The sequence below is a fragment of the Triturus cristatus genome, chromosome 1_1 (assembly GCF_964204655.1).
Source record: "Triturus cristatus chromosome 1_1, aTriCri1.1, whole genome shotgun sequence".
In the NCBI taxonomy this organism is placed as follows: domain Eukaryota; kingdom Metazoa; phylum Chordata; class Amphibia; order Caudata; family Salamandridae; genus Triturus; species Triturus cristatus.
The window spans coordinates 72,849,604-72,872,393 of record NC_140579.1 but is presented as its reverse complement, the minus strand read 5'-3'; the positions used below and the strand labels follow the sequence as shown (position 1 = coordinate 72,872,393).

General features: G+C 44.5%; 1 protein-coding gene across 1 annotated transcript in view; it reads right to left on the bottom strand.

Moving 5' to 3' along the window:
* The window catches only part of LOC146869469 (complement C4-like), a 520,274-nt gene that overhangs the window by 211,757 nt on the left and 285,727 nt on the right, over positions 1–22,790 (bottom strand). The window contains exons 17-18 of the mRNA XM_085599862.1: positions 21,040–21,240; positions 991–1,102 (exon numbers count right to left, since the gene is read on the bottom strand). Coding sequence (XP_085455988.1) covers positions 991–1,102; positions 21,040–21,240 — 313 coding nt within the window. The remainder of the gene's footprint in view (positions 1–990; positions 1,103–21,039; positions 21,241–22,790) is intronic.

Genomic DNA, 22,790 nt, shown 5'->3' with positions numbered 1-22,790 from the left:
TGGTTGAGTAAAGATGAGATAGTGAGAGAGATGTGAAATAGAGAGAGACTTGAGCTAGTGAGAGAGGTGACGTAGAGAGTGGAGAGCTAAAGAGTAGAGTACTGAGAGTAATGAGAGGGGTGAGGAGCAGGTATGGAGAGAGGTGTTGTATGGAGAGATTAGTGAGATGAAAAAGATGAAATATTGTTGCTTTTGGTAAAGGGGGGCTTTTTACAGAAGTTCCAGATCTTAGCACCTGGAAAAATCCACTTTCCACTAAAGCGTAGCCCCAAAGCATGATTCTGATGGTTTTCCACATTGTGCTGGTGAATCTTTACAGCTATTTAAGAAACAGAAAAGTGTGTGGACTGTTGAACCATGTTACAGAGATCCTTGATTTACTTATTGAAAAGAAGTCTGTCTAAAAAGGTTTTTATGATCAAGAGATTCCCTAATCTAAGCATTGAGGCTTAGTCATTTTCTTAAGAGGTCTGAACCGTAGGGACGCAATGGTGTGGAGGAGAATATGGTGGCTCAGAGATGAAAGTGGTGGTGTGATGACATGGGGGAACAGAGAAGTATGAAGAGGATTGTTAATTCACAAACACACACACACACACACACACACACACACAGTTTAATGGTGCCCCTTCCCTTGTGTGGATACATCAATTCCAGAATGATCAGGTTTTTGTTTACAGTAGACAAAGATAAGTTACTAGAAGGTGATTAGTATACAAGGCACACCACCTACACATCAAGCAGGTCATTGATCATGGCCACCATTCAGTTTGGAAAGGAGAAGCTGTTGTCAAAGACGATGGGCGAGGACCTCTAAATGCAAAGTTTGAGCCAGTGGGGGTGTTGTTTTTCGACGATAAGGTCATAGTTCGAATGTGTTGTCTTTGACAACATTGCTGTTGACTAGTCACCATACACTTGCACAACGGTGGAGATCTTTGAAGTGGAATATAAAAGATTAAAATGGCCACACTTAGCAATCAATCTTACATGTGTTTTTTGTTCACATTCACTGTCTTCCACAGCCAGCTCTCAGGGAAGTTTGTTCTTGCTTCGATAGAGTCTTCGTCATAAAACTCTTCCTCTTCATCTTCTGAAAGAGCTGCAACAACAGAGGAATATTGGACTGGATGAGCTCATAAACACTAATCTTGGAAGAGATGGAGCATGTGTGAGGTGAATGGAATAGAGCACATGCATCTCCAGACCCTCCCACAGCATCACATCAGCACTGTTAATTTTGTAGATGACTTTTTAACCCCTTGATTTCCGAGGTGCCTGTGTAATCCTGTGCTAGATTTCCTCTCTGTCTGTAGAAATCTTCTATAAACATGAAAAAGGCACTTTCTTTCACATTTGTGCCTCATGCCCATGTTCTACTTATGTCATGAGGGAGTACTGTGTCCACCTTTGTATGATGTATCCATACATAAAAAGGACAGCAAGAGTGTTTTGAGTGAGATGCTACAGTCCAACATGGGGCAATGGCCATTAAAGAGAAACAGTCAACATGGGGAGTACAGTACTGGGGCACCGACAGGCTTACGGATGCTCCGCAGTAGGGATAATTCTCAAAACTAGGGAACAATGACAGACCAAAGCCATTTCCATATTTACAGAGGTTCCCCCATTTAGGCACTCACTATGAAGGTGACGTAATTTGGAGTGGGGATACCAAGGGAGTGGAACCTCTGATTCCAGCCTGTGTCCACCACCAAATTCCAATGAATAAAACGATCTGCATGACTCCCAGGCCTTTTTCATGCACTTGTTCCCACTTCTGGGGAGGAGACCGCTGATACTTCCTCCTCAATCTATCTGAGCGCCTGGAAAATGTCAGGTCAGGCTTCTGCCCACTGCAGCAGGGGTCGGATGAGGCTGGGCTCTGCTGCTGCCCACAGCACATTCAGCATTTAATGGGATTGGTGTCTCCAGGCCTGGATTGATCGGGTCTGGAGTTTGCGGGTACCATCGTTCCAGACCTGGAGACATTCAGAAAATTGAACAGGCAGAATTCCATAGAAAGTTATCGCTCTGGTTGAATTCCAGTACCTCATATTGAGGGCCTCAGCAGAGATCAAAGAATTTCTCTTTTAGACAAAATGCAGTATGCAATGAACAGAAAGTCCATGATTATGCTTTACCAATATTTGGAACTTTTTCTGAGTTTTTGGGAAATATCACCGGTCACTATTACAAAAATCCTGTTGCAGGCACCAAAGATATTTCAGGCAATTAGCATGAGGTGTGCAGTGTTGGTAGCACACTTCCAATACTCCCCGGAAAAGTTAGAAATATTCTAGAGAACTAAAATATGTGCAGCAACCAGAAATGTAATTGGTTTGAAGATCATTAGTGACAATTTAGCCCAATGGGTTAAATTATCTGTGATCACATCCATGCAGGCACAGTACAGAACACACTAAACACCTCATGCTTCTGATTCACTGTCTCTTCAGTGGTTTCTCCTCCTACCAAAATTCCTTTGGATGTGTTCGGCACCACCCAAATTGTCTCATCTTGAAAACAAAATTCATAGGAGAGAGAACAACTTTCCACAAAGCACTTGCAGGGCCCGGTGACCAGGAGTCTGGAGTTTTTCAAAGCTCCAGAATCTTTCAACAAAAGATGCTCTATTTTAACCTATTCATTTTATTCAGGGCTTTTATATTGAACAAGCCAACCCCAGGAGGCAGTATAGTGCTTTACATGGAACTCCAATTACAAGTCAATTTGTGCTAGCTAGAGACTGATGTCTACTGTAAGACAAGGGTTCATGTACAAGCTACTTAAAAAGCAGCAGGTAAAGGCGTGGGTGGAATCAGAGAGTCCGGAGAGCGGAACAGAGGCTCAGAGGGAATACTAGGTGAAAAGGAATGTTTTAGTTCTCCTCTGCAGTTTGTTAGAGCATCTTATTCCTTGGGGATTTCCAGTTTGATCAGGTTGCACAGCGTGTGGTGTGGTTGCAGTCAGATGGAGATAGCTTTTATGATGGATGGTATGATGTGCTTGTATGAGTGTAAACTAGATGTGGTACCATCCGTGGTAACCTTGAAGATCTTTGTGGGAGGTGTGATGTGGTCGTACTTGCATTAGTCAGTGAATGACGTGAGTTGCTGCATGGAGCACAGCTTCTAATAATTGAGGGAAGAGTCCAGAATGACTGTCAGCAGGGAGACTCCATCCCCCCTTCCCCCCTCTCCTTCATTGCTTCACCGGTGAGAGCTTGCACTGTGGAGTGGACGCTGTACACTGGGCAGAAGACTTCAAACTTTGTAAGTGGCTCAGTAGTTACCAAGCCGTTCCCTTGAATAAAAGACTAGGGGCCCGATACACAAAGGTAAACTGAGACAAAAGTCTAACTTTACTACTCGTAAATGCCCTTTGTGCATACCAAAAGTCGTAAAGTTAGACTTTCGTCTCAGTTTACCTTTGTAAATATATATGTATATTTATATATATAGTTAAGATTCAGATTCATTTTCCATAGGAAGAATATTATTTCATTTTCCAATAACTTTGGCGTTGTTTGATGAACCCTCTCAACATTTTCACCAGGTGGTTTGCAGCTCACTTCAGCTGCTGTATTGAAAGTTTTGGTGTGATCCGGCAAGGGGGGGCTGGGAAAATGGTGGGTCCCAAAACGTGTTTTCTCCATGTTCATTTCCATAGGAACTGCATACATGGTTACAGCCCAAACTGCTGAACGGAATTACACTAAATTTGGCAGAAAGGTAGCTGTTTGTCCTAAAAGCGAACTTTTGTAAATTGGTGTACACTTGTTCAGTAGTTGCGTAATTTTGTAAAGATTTTTTCAATTGTATATATTGGGGCGAGGAGGGTCCGCAACTTTAACGCAAGGCAGCGTGAACCCCAGCAGTAGGAGGAATGCTCTAATTGGCTGGCCGCAAGCTGAAGAAAGTGTTGCAGCCACCATTTTATGAAGCAGAGCCAATCCTGGGGGATGGTTTTAAATGTTGGAAAGCATACAAGAGGTCAGTGTAGGAGTACCATGACCCCAAGGGTGTATTGTAGGGGTGTCTTAGACATCCCTTAAGTTTTCGAATGCATAGATTCGTTTTTTTCTCCACATGGATGGTGTTGCAACCCAATCGTGGTGCTCAGCACAATTCCTCCTGTAAAGTCACGTTGGAGGTTGTGAACCCCACGAAACAAATAAAAAACAAAATTAGGGCCACCATTTTATGAAGCGCGAGTCAGTCCCAGGGGATAGCTATCAATGTGAAAGAATGTAGAAAGGGTAAGGGTTGGAGTACCCGGACCTCATGGGTATATTGTAGGTGTCACCTAGGGACCTGTTATGAGTTTTACAATTCGAAGATAAGGTCATTTTTCCCACGCGGCAACAGTTGCAACCCCACTGCAGCGCTCAGTGTTGCCCCAATGTAACATCGTGATGGAGGCATGAACCTCACTGAAATAAATAGAAAAATTATATACATTCAAACACTCACTCATACATTAATGCATGCACTCAAACCGTCATAAATCCACTCACAGGCTCAGTCACAAATGCATACACCCACTCAGAGAACCACCCAGACAGTCACTCAACCTCAGAGACCCACTTACAGACTCATCTACCCACTCAGACCCACTCAGACACTGAAGCACTCACACAGAGACCGACTAAGAGACCCATGCACCCACTCACAGACCCACTCAGACACTCATGCAGCCAAACACAGACCCACTCAGAGACTCACATATCCATTCACAGACCCACTCAGACAGCCACACTCCCACACAAGGCCCATTTAGATACTCATGCACCCACTCACAGACCCACTTGGAGACTCATGCACCCACTCACAGACTCACCCAGCCACACATCCACTCAAGACTCATTTAGACGTTCATGCACCCACTCACAGACCCACTCAGAGACTCACACACCCACTTACAGACCCACAGAGATTCATGCACTCACTCATAGACTCATAGAGTCATGCACTCACTAACAGACCCACTCATAGACTTGTGCAGTACCTCACACACCCACTAAGAGGTTCATACAATCACTCTCAGACCCACTCAGAGTCATGCGTGTACTCATACAGAGGTTACAGGGATATTATTGTTAGGAAATAGAATTTAAAACCTTAGAAATTCACTGAAAAATTAAAAGGTTACAGGGTATTATAATTTGGAAATTGATTTTAAAAAACTATAGAAATTCACTGAAAAAAACAAATGTTACAGGGGTGTTATAATTAGGCTAAGATTTCACTTGTACAAAACCAGTGAAATTCAGCAGTTATAGTTACCTTAGCTAACTATAACGTATTCCCCCGCAATGCACTGTTTAAGACCTCATATATTGCATCACTCATGACATGTTCAGTGACATCACTGATGACATAACTGATTACATACCCATTCACACTTCCATACAAACACTCAGGTATGTGCTCACTCACCTATAGTCATTCACACAGACATTCACTCTCCAATGCGACCACTTACACACACAGTCAGTCATTCATACAGACATTCAGACAACCACTCACTCACCCATACAGTCACTCAAATATCCACTCACTCACCCACCCAGGCAGTGAAACACCCACTCACTCACCACCAAAGTCATTCACAAACCCACTCACTCACCCACACAGCTATTTACTTATACACCAATACAGCCACTCACACACCCATTCACACCTCCATACAGAGACACCTAGAAAACCAGTCATACACTCACTCACTCACCCATACAACCAATCAGATACCTACTCACACATTCATACAACCACTAACACATCCACTCAGAAAACCTTAAGACCTACTTAGAAAATCTACTTTTTAGCCATACATTCACTCATGCATGCATTCACACACTGATGCAGCCACTGACACACTCACTCACCCAGCAACGTAGTCACTCACTCACACACCCACTTACTCACACACACAGCAACTCACATACCTAGTTTTACACAAATACAGCCACTCACACACCCACACACACCTATACAGCCACTCCCTCATGAACAAAAGCACTCACTTACACACCTATGCAACCACTCACATACCAACTCACACACCAATACTACCACTGACACAACTACTCACTCACCTACAGACCTAGTCAGAAATACATTCACTCACCCATAGTCCCTTATACATGCGGTTGCACGTCCATTCAGCAACTCACACACAGATACAGACAATCACACACCCACTCAGATCACACACTTATTTCTAGTACAGCTAGTATAGTAATCTAACTTTTGTAGTAGGTTAGTACATATCTTTAACACCCATAAACTCTTAAACACACTTACTCTCACTGGATGATGTCATCAGTGATGTCATTTGAGATGTCATCAAATGTTGTCACTGACCATGTCATGAGTGATGTAATATGTGAGGTCAGAGGCAGTGCATTTCAGGGAAGTAAGTTATAGTTAGTTCAGGTAACTATATCCGATGAATTTCACTGGTTTTGTATGAGTGAAATCTAAATATAATTGAAGTGAAAAAAATACATACATATATATATATGCACTGCAATGCGGCTTAGGTACGGATCGCTCAGCAGCGGGTGCGAGTGTTGGGCCAAGCCAGCAGCCAGGAATCAATTTTACTACTTGCATCCCCTGGGTGTGTAATATTCGATTTCCTTGATGCATGTATTTTTGCTAGTTTTAGTTTCCGGACATATTTGTATATGTCGATTTTGGTGGTAGTGTAATCAAAGTGCTTTTCAGGGCAGAACGATAGGCCTTTATTGAGGATTTTTTGTTCGGTTTCCGTTAGTGTGTAGTGTGATAAGTTCACTATTAGGTTTTCGATAGCTAGTTCTTCTTTGTGCGATTTCTGAGACCATACCTTTTTTCGTTTGGATCTCCGGGTTTTCCTGAGGCTTCTAAAGACTTTAAATTGCCTCTTCCATACCCTCTGCCTCGTCCTCTGCCCCTGCCTCTTCCCCGAGTTCGGAAAATCTTAGATACACCGTGCTAACTTAAACTGGCCACTAATGCCGGTCTATTGAATACACCCTTGGTTAATTTGCTGAAATGTTACCATTGTAAATGTCCTATAACTGGCTACTATAGAATTGGAACACTTAGTATGCATGCAGTGTAAATACCATGCTTTGATTAGTATCATTTACTTTACTATACATCGTGGAATCTACCCTCATTTAATCGATATTGTTATAATAGTAGACATCTGTCCAAATGCCTTATTGCTGCTTTGGGAAATTGAATTTATTTGACTTTTACTGTTACGAGGTGATTAACCAAAACTACTAATTTTTTGAAGAAATGTAAAAAACTACAGCTCCCAGAATTCTATGGGGCGTAATACGTTACATAGGAAATGCTTTAAATTGTAACAGGAAATGGTGTCACCTACCGTGAACAAGGCCGACATGGCTGAAACGCGTCGGTGTAACAGAAGGGAACTCTGTTAAAGAATAAATATTTGCAAGGTTCCTGAGTGCAAGTGTCATTTGCTGTAAAAAAAAAAACAAAAAAAAAAAAACCATATATATATATATATAAATATATTATCTACTGGCGGTCGCCAGTAGATAGTTATAGTTAGGACCGTGTTTCCATAGGAAATCTGAAAATTCTATTTTGAATAACTTTGGCGCCGGTTGACGAATCTTCGCGAAATTTTCAAAACTAATGGGGCGCTCCGCTCAGCTCCTACCCTAAAAGTCTCGGGGGGATTCGTCAAGCGGGGGCCGAGAAAAAAGGGGGGTCCCAAAACACGTTTTCCCCATGCATTTTCCCATAGGACCTTTAGCCGAAGGTATAGCCCGAACGGCTGAACAGAATTACTTGAAATTTGGCAGAGAGGTAGTCCTCAGGTCAGAGATGTGCCTTTTGCATGTATGTAGTCAATCTGTTCAGTAGTTCCTGAGAAAATTGCAGTTAAAAGCACATACATATAGCCGCGCACCGTGCGTGCACCATGCGAGCATCCTAACGTGCGTGAGCGTAATTCTGATTGGTGGTTACATGTTAGTCAACGTTCGAATCGGTCGAAATCAGGAAGTGTTGGCCGCCATTTTGTTTGTTTTCAGTGCGAGAGTGAAAAAGGAAGGTGGCGAACGTGAAAAGGGGGCAGGGTAGAGAGTTCCTGACCCCCTTGCCTTTGTCAGTGGGTCCCTGAAGGACCCCGAAGGCAGAATTTTTTTTTTTTTTTTTTTTTTTTTTTAAATCGCGGGGGTGCGCGCACCGTGCGTGCACGGTGAAAAACCAAAAAAAAATGAATACGTAGTTTATTGTAAAATAAATATAATACATACATAACTTAGCATTTAAAAAACCGTACAAATTCACTGAAAAAACCATAGGTTTCACACACGTTATAGTTAGGAATTAGCATTTAAAAAACCTTGCAAATTCACTCAAAAAACCATAGGTTTCACACATGTTATAGTTAGGTGGATATTTCACTCGTAAAAAACCATGAGTGATGCCACTGACCATGTCATGAGTGATGTAATATGTGACGTCATGAGCAGGATTGCGGGCGCGCGAGTTATAGTTATCTGAACTATGAGGCCAAAAGGGGACATCAGAAGCACCGAAGACATTAATGAAATATTATAATCTATTTAATTTTAAGTGCATTGTTTGGTAAATATATGGGAGAGGGTGAGCACACTAGGCCCTGAATCGGGCCAATGGGTGATACAATAAATCTGGTCTCGGGGAATACAACTGAAGTGGGCAGCATTTGAGCTGTTGGAAGAACAAACTGGAGTAGATGAGGCTGAACAATTAGGCACTACTCAGCTAAATCTAGCACTACAAGGCACTTGCCAAGGGGATATTTAAATTGCAACCTGACCCCAACCTGGGGGGTTTAGATGAAAAGCGCAGGAGGACGACGGCACTGGTACGGATGGATTGGGCAAATCTGGTGATAAAGATCCTCTCATTCACCGGCAAGAACAGGCAATAGCCCCTTCAACCCCCCCAACTATCATTGCTGATCTCTATAGCTGTATTACTAACGATAGCTTGAACATTGCTAATACTAACCCAATCTACTCTCTGCTAGATGATGTGGCTTCGCATTCTGGATCAACTAGTTCACCACTTGGCCGGAAGAAGGACAATGCTAAAACTAAGTCTGAAAGATGATACAAAAAAGGTGTTGACAAATAATGTGACACACACGATCACAAGATTATTGCTGGCAAACTTGTCACAGACAGCAGTCCCCTCCGAAAGTGGGTTACGGCAAAGGGCGAAGTGAAAAACTTGATATCGGGACTCTCTGGCTCTGGCCCAGGTATGGATAATGATCTAAGACGCACGTTTCAAGGACCTAGTAAAGAATTAACTGCTTCTACTGATAAGGAGCCGACTGCAAACAGTGGCTCGAAAAATGCGGTGGCTGGTTTTGTTCCTCCAACTACCCTCGCTAATGTGGGTAAAGGCGACTTAACTGCTTTAACTGCTGGCTTAGCTGAATCTTCTGTCGTGGTGATCCTGCAAGCATTACAAGCCCAAAGAGAAGAAGCGCAGGAGTATTATACACAGGCCAGGGCTGATAGCTTATCGATTAAGGAAAATGCTACTTACCAGTATGCATCTGTTCTTGGCATGTAGAGCTGCAGAATATCACACTTTTGCATAGATCGCCATCTGGTGTTGGGCTCGGATGCTTGCACCTTGCTGTTGTCTTGGAAGAAGTATTTTGTAGTCACGAGATAGGTGACTCCTCCCTTGGACGAGAGTGCCCACGGGCATCGACTCCATCCTCAGATTGTTTTTTTCTGCCATCGGGTTTGGATGTAACTTCAGCGCTCTGATTCGGTACCGTGTTTCCAAACCTTTTTGACGCGCAAACCATCGCAAACTCGACGGTATTGTTTTTGTTTACGTGCCTTTCGACACGCTAACTCAAATACTCGATTCCACTTGTCGACACGGGCTGCGGGGCCTATCGATGACATTCGGGCCTTCAGCTACTGGAAAGGACTCCATTCAAAAAATGCCCCCAGTATGGAGCTAAATTCCCACAACCTTTGTCTCTCACCGGAACACGAAGATGTTCCAGCGGTTTTAATGGCTTTAAAACTTTCCAAAGCCTACAAAATGCATATGCACTCCCACACCAATATCATTATAAATATTTACAATTTAGAGACTTTACCATGAGATCAAAGGGGGTGTGATCTGTAGGGACATATGATATATGAACATGTTTGCAAGAGACACCTCAGAAGCATGCAGTTCGTAAAGCATATCAATATTTGTTTCAGGAGAGGATTGATCCATGCTTACAGTTAGCTTCAAAATGGAGCAGGGTGTTAGAAACAGAAGTCACTTCTATGGCAATAAATGACGCCCTTATAACGCTAAAAGAAGCTGTTTGGTCAACTAACTTAAAGCTTCAGCAGTTTCGGACAATATGCATGCTATACTATACCTCGGAAAAATTAGCCAGTTGGGGGGGCAAAGTAGACGACATCTGAGTAACAAAGTGTATGGTCCAAAATGTAGACTATATGCTGCTCATATTTTGCATATGTTTGTTGCATGCCCATTGCTATTGCCATTCTGGCAGGGAATCAGACAAGTCTGTAAAGCTCACCTCGGCTTAGACTTGGTTTTCACTACGCAGGAGATTATGTTGGGGTATAAGGCTGAATTTAGTTACTGCCAGATTAGCAATCTCAAGGGCCTGGATATCTCCAAAACCAAGCAGCACTGCAGAATGGTGGGCTATTGTGGTGGAGATCTTTCAGAGAGAAAGGGATCTGGCTCAAAGTAGAGGCATACGATCGCTTCTGATGTTCAATGTTGTTTGGCATAGAATGATAAAAGACTAATGTATTTTCCATATATTTCTATATCTTTCTTTCATTGTATTTTATAGGTACTGTTTTAGATGTATGTTTTGTTACAACATCTATGATATGAACTCCTATATATGAATTAGTATTGCCTTACTGTTAAATTTTGTATAAATTATGTTGATCTCCTTTGCACAAATGAAAATTACATTTTAAAAAATAAAAAAGAGTGGTAAATATAAACAATAGTTCCCCAGAGTAAGGACACCTTGTTCAGGGAAACAGTGCATTTTATTTCACCCAGTCATTCATTCACCTATGGATGCTTTGTCGCTACAAAAGGTCAGTTCTAGACTTGGAGCATTGCAACATTTTAGTATTCATTTTTCGATAGGTTTATGCTTTCGTCAATGTTTTTGGTGCTCTCATTTAAGCCTCCTTTTTTACCTCTAGTTCCTCTGCTCTGACTACTGTTCTGATTACAGATTCTTCAGAGACCTGATTTGATGACTGCCTTTTGGGGCCTTAATGACACCAGCTTGTTATAGATCATCATCCTGGACATGGCGCACAGTGTCCTTGGTGGTCAAGGACTTAATTATCTGACTACCTATGTTCAGTTACCCATTCTAGAGTCTTACGCAAATGGGAAAAAGGAGCTTCTTAGGTGTAGGGTGTATAAACTGAAAGATACAATATGTCAAGATCAGGTTAGAAGGTTTAGTTAATGAAGTTATTACATGTGATCCTGTCAACCCTTAGCTAAATTTGTTTTGATATAATGGGATGAAAGTGCGAGGGGACCTTATCGTAATGTATGTTATAAATCAATCCATTTATGTGTCGCTGTTATTGATGCTCATGTCAGTTTGGAAGTATTCCGCTTTGGATTTTTCCTCACGCTACCTCTTTCGAAAAGCATCTGTGGTATCTTGTTGTATGGAACACCAGCTACACAAAGGTCCTACCCTTAGCTTGGTCTTCCCAGAATGGATGCTAGGGACCCTCCACTGCAACCAGCCACTGACTATATGATGAAATAGCTTACCTTACCTTGGTACTTGCTAGACAAGTAATCAATGTTGCTATGAATAAATTATATATATGTGTGGTTCAATCTGGGGTCAAAGTGTTAGCATCCTTGAACTGCTGAGCACTGTAAGACGAATATTGTTGATTTAATAACACTCATGTGAATTTTCTAAAATCGTATCTGTGATGAAAGTAGCAATTAATAATTAAACAAAAGGTGCAAAAAATGCAAACAATGGGTGTTGTTAAAGGTATGTATGTGTTGCCAAATAATAGAATATAAATAAATACAAGGAAAAATAAACCAAGAGAGCGATCAACCATGAACCATTGGTTATGCTGTTAATTATAGAATGGGCTGCCCATGGAGCCCCTCGCTGCCAGGCTCAGACAACACCACACCCACAGAGGTCTCGGTTTTGCGGCCCGAGCTCTTGCCTTCTCCATGTATGTGGACGACGTCACACTCTATGTCCGCAATCCCCAGGAGAATCTCGGCCTTATGGTCCGCGAGGTGGTACGTTTCGGGGGCCTTTCTGGCATCCAGGTCAACTGGGACAAGTCCATTCTTTTTCCCCTCATGGATGCTACTGTCCCCTTCAATCCGGATTACCCTTTTGTATGGGCATTGGGACCTACTAGATATCTAGGTATTTGGCTCAGCAGAGACGTGAACGAACTCTGGAAGGCCAATTTCGGCCGCGCTGTAGATTGGCTTGAGTCTAAGATCCAACTCTGGTGACGGTTGCCCCTGTCTCTGGCGGGCCGCATAGCCATCGTCAAGATGGTGGTGCTCCTGAAGGTTCTGTATTTATTCGTGAATGTCCCCTTCCCCTAACAGTGCACTTCTTCCGCAGACTCCGCTCCCTTATCATTACCCTTGTCTGGGCCGGTCGTCAGCCTAGAATCGCATATAATATACTCACCCTCCCAGTGTCGCGTGGTGGACTGGGAGCCCCGGATTTTAAACTATACGCCCTCAGTGCCCAAGCCAGCTTCCTCCACTTCTGGCTCCATACGACTCCTTTCCAACCTCACGTCGCGGTGGAGGCTAACCTCGCTGCCCCCTGGCCGCTCCTGACCGCTCTTTTTGCCCCAATGAAGCCCCTGAGCGGCAACACAGTGGAGACTTTGCGATGGGCCTGGGATGGGTTCCGGAGATATTCTGGCTCAAGCATGCTCTCCGCAAATGCCATGCCCATTGCACATAACCCGACATTCCCCCCCTCTACAGACGGCCGGAATGGTCAAACACGCGACCTGTTTGGGACTCTCCATGGTGTCGGACCTCTACCCTAGAAACAATTTCTTTTCTCTCACGTCCCCATGAACACTCTGCTTTATTATCAACTCAGGGCTCTCTGCAGGGAGCTTCATTTCATGTTTCCTCAGCCCTCCCCTCGATGGCCGCCCTCAATTTTCTCTACACATCCCTCTCCCGCCACAAGTTGGTCACCAAGATATATATAATATAATATTTGCATAGACTGTACCGCTCCCCCACTCAGCTGCACAAAATGGGCCTCGCCCCCAGCGACAGATAATTGTGCGGCTCTGCTCCAGCGGCAGACTTCTCCCACCTTGCCTGGCTGTGCCCCAAAGTCTCAACATACTGGCGCAAGGTGTGCGCCGCTGTTACTGAGATCACCTCCGCGCTGGTCCAGCCGGACCCTCTGCTTTGCCTCCTAGGCTTTGTGAAACTCTACCCAGATACTACACGTTGGCTGACTGCGATGCCTCTTGTTCCCGCACGGCGCAGGGGTTTCCATGTGTTGGGGTCGAAAGTCTGCGACAAAGGTTACCACTTGGCACGAGGACGCTGCGCGCTGTCAAACACTTTTGTCCGAATTCTGGGACATAATGCCGGCCACTTCCCGCCCGATTGATATTTGGGGTCCCCTTGTCTCCTATCTCCAGCGTAAGGACTCCCTGCACTCTGCGGCCTCTCCTGCGCTCCCTGCCGGCACTCCGCCCGCGTAGGCCGCCGGAGTTTGCCCATGAGATGCTGCCTCCCCACTCACATACTCCTCTGGTCCCCTGAACCCTCTTCCATCTGCGTTGGGCTTCTCCCGGGCGTTCTCACCCGCTCCCCCTGCTTCACCTTAGAATCTCTCTTTCTGTCCATTGTAATGAGCTTTGTGTATATGATGTCTCATTTGATGTATGAAACAGTTCTCCTCTTTGATTGCGGACCCTCCGGCTGCATATACTGTAACCTTGAAGTGCAATTCTTTTTCAATAAAGGTGTTTGAAAAAAAATAAGAAATAAAAAATTATAGAATGGCCTGTCAAATATAGGACATCATCTGAACATTTATGAGGATAAAGGCTGCACAAATCCTTATTCATAAAGAATGGGAATCACAAAGTGCAGTCCCCTTGAGATAACACATACAAGATGCAGGATACAAACACTATTGCCTAAATTAAGGCCATACAGATTATTTAGCATTTGGCACTTGTTGATTTTCATTTAATTTAAGCTACCACACCAAATACATGAGAGAATCACCAAAGGGATTATTCACAAACCTAATTCAGATATAATTATCACTATGAGACACACGTAATTTGTATCATATGTAAGTAAAGTATTCAGTTTGAAAAACAAAAAAAGACATATTTTTCCTGACTTGTAGAATTATTTGTGGGTGCTTTGACCCCTTCTTTATGATCTCCTTTGAACTTTCACCAACACATGTTTCTTTTTTTGGCGGGTATCCCTAAGACTTCATCAAGGATATTCCAATATCCCATCATGCTCAGCCAGAGGTAGTTACCTCGGTTCTTTTTGTAGGGTACACTAGCTGAATAATAGCAGAGCATGAACGTGTCTGTCTAATCAACCGGGATGGAGGGAGGGATACTAATGACTATCATGGAAAAACCCCTACGAGAGAACTGGAGTTACAGCTAACAAATGACACCTTCTCTCGTAGGTGATTTCCATGTATAGTCATAAGCATTAATAGATTAGCAAGCCCATCCCCCCTGAGGCGGTGGAGTAAACAACAACAATAGCAAGATAGATAGCGAAGCAAATAGATTTCTGAGGGATGCCTGTCCCACTTGAGCATCTGTTTTAGCATCAGTCAAGACGGTAATGCCTAGTGAATGTGTGGACTGACCTCATGTAGCAGCTTTGCAAATATCTGCCAAGGGAATATTTCTCATCAAGGCGGTAGTGGCTGCCTTGCCCATAGTGGAGTGTGCTTTGGGTGTGCTATCAACAGTCTTATTAGCTAATTGATACCAGAATAGGGTGCAAGAGACAATCCACCTGGAAAATGACTGTTCGGAGGTAGCCATACCTGTGTGAACTGGACCAGAATTGAGGTACAATTTTTGTGATTTGCAAATAGATTTGGTTTAGCCTAGATAAAACTTTAAAACCCTATTTACATCCAGAGAGTGAAAGGCACTCTCTGCTGAACTGGATGGATTTGGAAAAAGAAAGTGGGAAATATAGTCTGATTTACGTGAACGTAACTTTAGGGAGGAACTTGGGATGGGTCCTCAACACTACTTCAGAAGAATGGAAGATTGTGTATGGCTCATGAACACTGTTAGACGTGGCACCATTAGCGTGGGTCTCCCTTCCATTTTTTGCTATTGCCTCATGTGTTTTTTTGCTGGTTATAGATGCTTTGGGCACTGTGCCACTGTTGTCCAGTGCCATAGTGCAAGTGCTCCCTATGGTAAATTGAGGTATGGATTAATGATTAAATGATTGGCTAGTTTGGTTTACCTGTCAGACCCTAGTACAGTGTACCTGTAGTGTTCGGGGCTTGTAAACCAAATGCTGCTGGTGGGCTTGCAGCACTGGTTGTGCCACCCACAGAGGCAGACTGTAAAAGTGTGTCTCAGGTCTGCCATCGCAGAGCCTGTGTGCAGTCTGGTACTGCCATGCTGACTGGGCAAGTGCACCCACTTGCTTGTCCCTAAACCTTCCCTTTTCTTCATATCAGACACCCCTATGGTAGGTCCAAGGGCAGAGTGCATTGTAAGTATAAGGTAGGACATGCCCTGGTGTGTGTGGCATGTCCTAACAGTGAATTAAAGCCATTTTCGTTTTTCACTATTGCAAGGCTAACTGTTCCCCATAGGCAAGAATGGGCAGATTGATTATTACATCTTATAATCCTAACTGACTCAGGGAACTAGGTAGAAATTCGAGTTTAGTATGCCTGAACTCAGAATGATAAAAATGCATCTTTTAGTGAAGTTGCTTTTAACATTCTGTGTTTGAAAATACCACTTTTAAAAAGTAGGTATTTTCTGGTCTAACTATCCAAGCCTGCCTCTGCTAGATTGTGCCTTCCTTGTCTGGAGTTTGAGTGACAGAGGCTGGGGGATTCCAGGAGACAGGGTGAGTCAGCACAGGGCTGAATAGAAAGATCTGCATGTAGATGGGTGGGAGGAGTTGCACCTGGGACCTGAATAGGGCTGTGCCTTCCCTCCACAATGCTGGCTCCACCTCCTGTGGTGCGTCTGATGTCTATGCCCTGCACTGTGAAAGGAAAGAAGTAGTCATGTTAACAAAGTGCTCCAGGACTGCCCAGAACTGGTTAGGACTAGGCAAAGGCCTCTCTACCTTCAGAGAACAAAGAGAAACTGAGTATAAATATTGGGACCCAAACCCAAGAACTTTAGATCACTTTGGGAAACAAGAAGAAACCTTTACTGAGGAGAGGAACCAGAGAGACTGAGGAGTGACTCTCCCTACGATGAAGTGCTACTTGGGGGATTGGCCTGCAGTGGTTGCCTAAACTGCCAAAGAAAGGAGAGAGGAACTTTGTGTGTACTTTCATCAACTTGTAAAGGATCTCCAAGGGCTTGAGAGAGAGCTTGCCTCCTGCTGAAGTGTCAGGGACAACAGACTTCACCCACCAGCTCCCCAAGAGTTCTTTTGGAAGTGCCTGCTGCTGTGCGAGGCTTTCTGAAGGACTGTGTGTCGCAAGGAGCTGGAAGCGCGACTCAAGAAGAAGTGTGTCGCAGCCGCTGTCATCGCATCGCCGAAGAAGAGGATCGACGTCGCATCAGACGCCACCGCATCAACGGAGAAGCATGTCGCCACCGCTGCAGTTGACGCATCATTGCCGAAGGGCCTCACATCAGCGGAGAAGAGGATCGACGTCGCATCAGATGCCGCCGCATCACCGGGAAGCCTGTCGCAGGGCCTGTCGTGGCTCAGAAAAATCGCTGAGTCACCGCAGGGCCGCCGAAGCAACTCGCACCGCCGGAGAAGAGGATCGACGTCGCATCAGACGCCACCACATCACCGGGAAGCGTGTTGCAGGGCCTGTGGCGGCTCAGAAGAATCGTTGAGTCATCGCAGGGCTGTCGCATCGTTGCCGAAGCTATTTGCATCTCCGGAGAAGAGGATCGACATCGCATCAGACGCCGCCGCATCACCAGGAAGCGTGTTGCAGGGTCTGTCGTGGCTCAGAAGTATCGTTGAGTCGCTGCACGGCCGTCGGGCGTGCATGCATCGTGCCACATCAAGAAGAAGATGCTATCTTTGTCGCATTGTACCGAATCTTCATCGCATCACGGCGTTGTGTGCCGCAACGCCACGGAAGTGCAGTAAGACTTTTCCTGTCTGCCGTGAGTGCATCCAGGTAGATTGTGATGGAAGAAAATTGTAAGCCAAATTTAGCAAGGTGCAATAAATATGGGATACTCCCATCCTCCCGGCAAGATGTAGGCGCAATCTGTCTGGATGAACACCAGATTCAAAATCTTCTTCATTTGAAGGCATTCGCAGATCGAGTAGATAGCCACTTCTCCTCGTTTAGAATCTCCGTACAGTCCTGCACTATCTCAGGAGCCATGCTGCCAATTTCAAGGAGGAGAGGTTGGGGTGTAACAGTTGTCCTTCGAACTTTGTTAGAAGGTCTAGTCTGCATGGCAGCCTGAAATGTGGACGGAGTAACCGGTGAAGAAGGTCTGGGAACCACAAATGTCTCGCTCACTCTGGTGCGATGAGTATCATCTTGGCTGTCATGGTTGAAAGCTTGAGCAGGACTTCTGGGATCAGAGGAATTGGTGTAGAAAAGCGTAAAGAAACTTATCGGACCAGACATTCCATAGAGTATTACCCAATGACCTTAGATGGTAAAACCTGACGGCGAAGTTGCAGGATTTTTTGTCTTCCGCTGTGGTGAAAAGGTCTGTAGAAGGCGTTCCCCACAAGCGGAAGATATCTTGCACGAAATCTTCGTTCAACACCCACTCTTGGTTTTAGTTGAGAGCCCTGCTGAGCGCATCTGCTTGGACATTCTGAACACCTGGTAGGGGAATAGCTGTTACCTTCATAATCCTGTTGAGGAATCAGTGGCAGATCGTCTATGACCCTTGTGAGAGGGCTGTGGACCTTGCGCCACCTGCTTGTTCAGGTAGTACATGGTGGGTGTACTGAACAAGCAGGGTGTTGGTCGGGAACGACGGCTGAAATGCCTCAAGTTCCAGATGTACTGCGCGGTGTTCGAGGAGATTGTTGAGCCTTGTATTTGCAGGTGACCCATGTGGGCTCCCCACTCAAGCAGAGAAGATGATGGTCTGTCTTGGCTCATGTTGGTGAAATGGAATGTCCTGCAGGAGATTGCTTGGGAAACACCACCAATTGAGTGACCTGATGGCATGAAGGGATAGGTTGGGTCTGTCTTCCCAGTTTCCTGCAACTGGTCCCACTGGTCCTCCAGACACTCCTGGAGAGGGCCCATGTGAAGGCGAGTGCTGGGAGTCAGAAAGATGCAGGAGGCCATCAAGCCGTGAAGTGAGGAGACTTTGCAGATTGTTGGATGGGACATTCGTTGGAGAGTGTGACATTTCTGGGGAAAGGATAAGCGTCATTCCTTCGAAGGACACACCCTTGCAGGCAGTATGTGAATGGTATTGCCGGAGTAGTGCAACTTCTGGACTGGTGTTGACGGGGACTCAAGAAAATTGACTTTGAGACCCAACCAATGGAGGAGTTTGCAAGTCCATTTGAAATGTAGTTGGGCTTCTCGGAAGGTTGATGCCTTGATAAGCCAGTCGTCCATGTAAGGGTAGACAAAGATCTGGTGCTTTTGAAGATGTGCTGCCACCACAGCCATGCATTTGGAGAACATCCTGGGTGTTGGCCAAATTGTAGGATTGCATATTAGTAGTGGTCAACTTCCGATGCTTCTTTGCGATGGCAATATAAAAATAGGCATTGTGCAGATTGATGGAGGAAAGGCAGTCTCCCTGGTGAAGCTGACTGTACATTTGGTTTAAAGCCAGCAGCCTGAACCTTTCCTTTCTAATCCATTGGTTGTCAATCCAAAGGTCGAGAATGGGTCTTAACTCTTGTTTGCCCTTCTTTGGCACAAGGAAGTACCTGGAGTAAATGCCCTGTCCCTATTGACTTCGGGAGACAGATTCCACTGCTTTCTTTTGACATAGACTGTTGACTTGCTCCTTTAGAAGCTCGAGGTGGAAGCGGATGACTTTGGTGGAATGGATTGTGGTGGGGCAGTAAATCTGATACAATACCCATGTTTGACAATATTCAAGACCCAGGCATCTGTCATTATGCATTGCCACTCTGTCAGGTAATGTAAAATGCTTCCCCCTAGTGGAGTGGGTAAATGGAAGAGGGGTAAGGATGGGTTCAGGGATTTGATGATGTTGGTTGTCGGCCCCCTTTGGTTAGGTTGTTGTGCCGCACGTCTGCTGCTTGCGCTGAAGGTGGCAGGACCTTTGGTACTGCTGTGATCTCCCAGTCTGCAATTGAGGGTTTTGAACCCTCTGTGACGAGACACAACTCTGGTAGGGTCGGAACGACCGGCGCTGGTACTTAGATTTCTGAAGCCCTATTGCTTTTAAAGTATCCATCTCCGTCTTCATCCTTACCATTTCGTCATCAGCATGTGAGGCGAACAGAATGGAACCCGAAAATGGCATGTTCTGAATACGCAGCTAAGCGTCAAGCTTTAATGATGTATCTTGACGTCGAGCGTTGACGTTTATACGGCGGCGAGCCAGTCATTGACGGTAAGCATGTCGACGGCGAACCTCCTCTCGACATCATCCGCCTCGACGTCGACTGGGACCGAAAGCGCTTTCTTCCTGAAAAACATCTCTCCGACCTTCCACGATGAAGAGTTACCTTCCCCTCGCTCAGAGGTCCCTCTGGCTTCTTGCTTGAGTCTTCTTTCATCTTGTCCTTGAAGGTGAATTTTCTCCCTGTCACGTAGGTTTTGCCTGGAGAAGGTTTTGCAAATGTCACAGTAGACAGGTAGATGTGAAGAAGGCAGGCAGGTAATACAGACCTCATGGGTGTCTGTTTTGGCCTTTTTCCTGCCACAGCAAGGACGCCTGTCAAATAAAGAAGGCGTTTTAAACACAAAAATACCTCTATTCCTGTCAAAAATATACAAAACTCAATAGGTGAAGACAAAAGATGTCAAGTGAAGCAAAAATCACTGATATTTAAGTATACATTTTGGAGAAAACACCTCAAAAGGTCGAGTTCAATGTTCCAAGTGTCCTGTCAGCAGGAGACAGAAAAAAGAATTGTGGTAATTGCCGCTGGCTGAGCATGATGCGATATTGGAGGTCACACAGTTCTTAAAGGCACATTCTCCTTTTTGTTTCCTAAAAATGGCAGCCTATGGGCTATATTGCCCTGCATGTCTTCATCCTACTCTCTTATAGAAAAAGGGTTTGTGCAGGATTTCTTCTGTGACCTTACAAAGTTGTTCATGCATTAAGCGCCTATTTCCTTGGATAGTCCCCTTTTGTTCCATCAACATTGAGAATTTTGTCCACTGTAGCCTAATCCTATTGGCTGAATTATGACTTTTTTAAGTGACTTTTCAAGACCTTCCTGAAGAAAGGCAAATTTCAGCACTTAAGAAGATATATTGGGAAAAGTGCTACGGGTGACCCGCAGGCGGGTGGGACTATTCAACGCGTATGACTATACATGAAAATCCCCTACTAGAGAAATGTTGTTTCTTTCATACACTGAGAATATAAGCACATATACATACACATTTAAAGACATAGTAAGTGGTATTTAATAGGCAAGTGCTTCACCCTGAAAAGGAACATATTTTCTAATAGTGCTGCCACAGTACAATTATTGACTGCTAACATATCCCAATATGTTGGTAAGATGTAGATAGTCATACCACAAGTAGATTAAATGAACAAGGTCACAAAGAAGCAGGGATACTTACTTCTTCCCAGCCCAGAGGTCACCCTCCTATATTTCTTCCGCTGCTCTGCAGCAAATTCACAGCACTTCAGCAGGGCACTTCTGCATTTCTCATCTGGGACTCTGGCGGACCTCTGTTCACAGCTGCGCTTCATGTGTGGGGGCAGGAGCGCCATGCCGTTTTTGCAGCACTGTTTCAGTTTGATATCAGTGAACTCTCCGACTGTGGCATTCAGGAGGTAAAAGGCAGTAAGTGATGAGCAGAACAAGAGGGGGTGAAGCAGAAACACAAAACAATGCAATAACAAGCCCTCATTGTGCATGAGCTTAAGAACTGCTAGTGGCATGCTGCCTGGTGGCTTTACAACGCTAACACACCTGTTAACAGTGTAGATGGGGAAGTTCTGAGGTGCAATTTGTTGGGAATCAAGGGATGCCATTTGAAATTAAATTGGGGGGAAAAGGAAAATCATATCTCCATTCGGCCACCACTGAGGTGGAATCACATGTTGTGGCATGCTTCATTGGGCCAAAGAACTAACACCCATCCTGTATGTCAAAAAAGGGAGTGTTAAGCTTGATCGACCACTTTTAATGGAGGATCAAGTGAACTCTGTTGCCTTTACCAGCTGAGGGTTTTCAAATGCATAATCTGTATGTTTACAAACCAACAAAGGATACCTGTTATGAGCGTTTTTATCTCAGCCTGGCACAATTATTGCAATGGCCTGTACCTGGATCCCCCAGCTATATCTTTAAGTAGGCTTCAGCTGGTGCAAAATGATCTATATCTCGCCAGCTCTGAATATACTGCTTTGGCTCCCTGTGAACCAAAGAGTAAGATTTAAGACTTTATCATAAATCTTTGAATGACCCACATCCAAACCCTCAGGGAGATTTTCTTCTCACAAACCCAATGTCAGTTTAAGATCAGAGGGATCCTTCCTCCTCCGAGTACTGAGTATTGCGGTGTTACTCTGTGGGCTGCAGACCCTTTCCTGTCACATCAGACCGACTGTCATGCATTCCACTGAAACTGTGACATGAATCTCCTTGTTGATCTTCAGGAAATTGCTGAAGACCTGGCTGTGTCCCAGTTCGTAGTTTGAACTTCTTTCTTTTATCTTGTTGTGCTCATTTTAGCTGGCCGACATATACCACAGAGTATTAGTCCTTACATATCTGCAGGCGATGGTTTCATGCGCATCAAATGTAAATGAAAACTAAAACAAATGAACAGCTTAAACACAAGGGCTCCTGAATCTTGCCTGTGACTGAAGAGCATCCTATTTTGCTCTGTATCATGGGGTCATTTCGTGAGTCCATCATGGGCCTCATTAAGGATGCTTGACGCGGCACCATTTCAGAAGTAGGCAGTGCGTCTGAGGGAGCGATCTGAGCCACACGGGCCCCAATAGTGACAGGAAGGTCCTCGAAGGTGCTCTCCCACACATAATATTCATTCACATGTACAGAAAGTGCACATTGACAAGAGCTCATTCGTGTAAGAGAATGTGTGATTGCACCATTTGTACATGCAGTTTAAGGTTTGGCTGTGTCGTAAGCGAATAACAGCCTGTGTGCACTGCATATTGCATAAAAACGACTCCCGACCATGTGATGCAGCACAATGTGCAAATCACAGGTGGGGTCAAATTCTAAGTGAAAATTTATTTGACAGACCTTTCTTAGACTGAGATGGGCAAGTGTGCAATGTGCAAATTTAACAAAAAAAGTTTTCTATATGTAAAGCCATAAAAAATGAATATATAA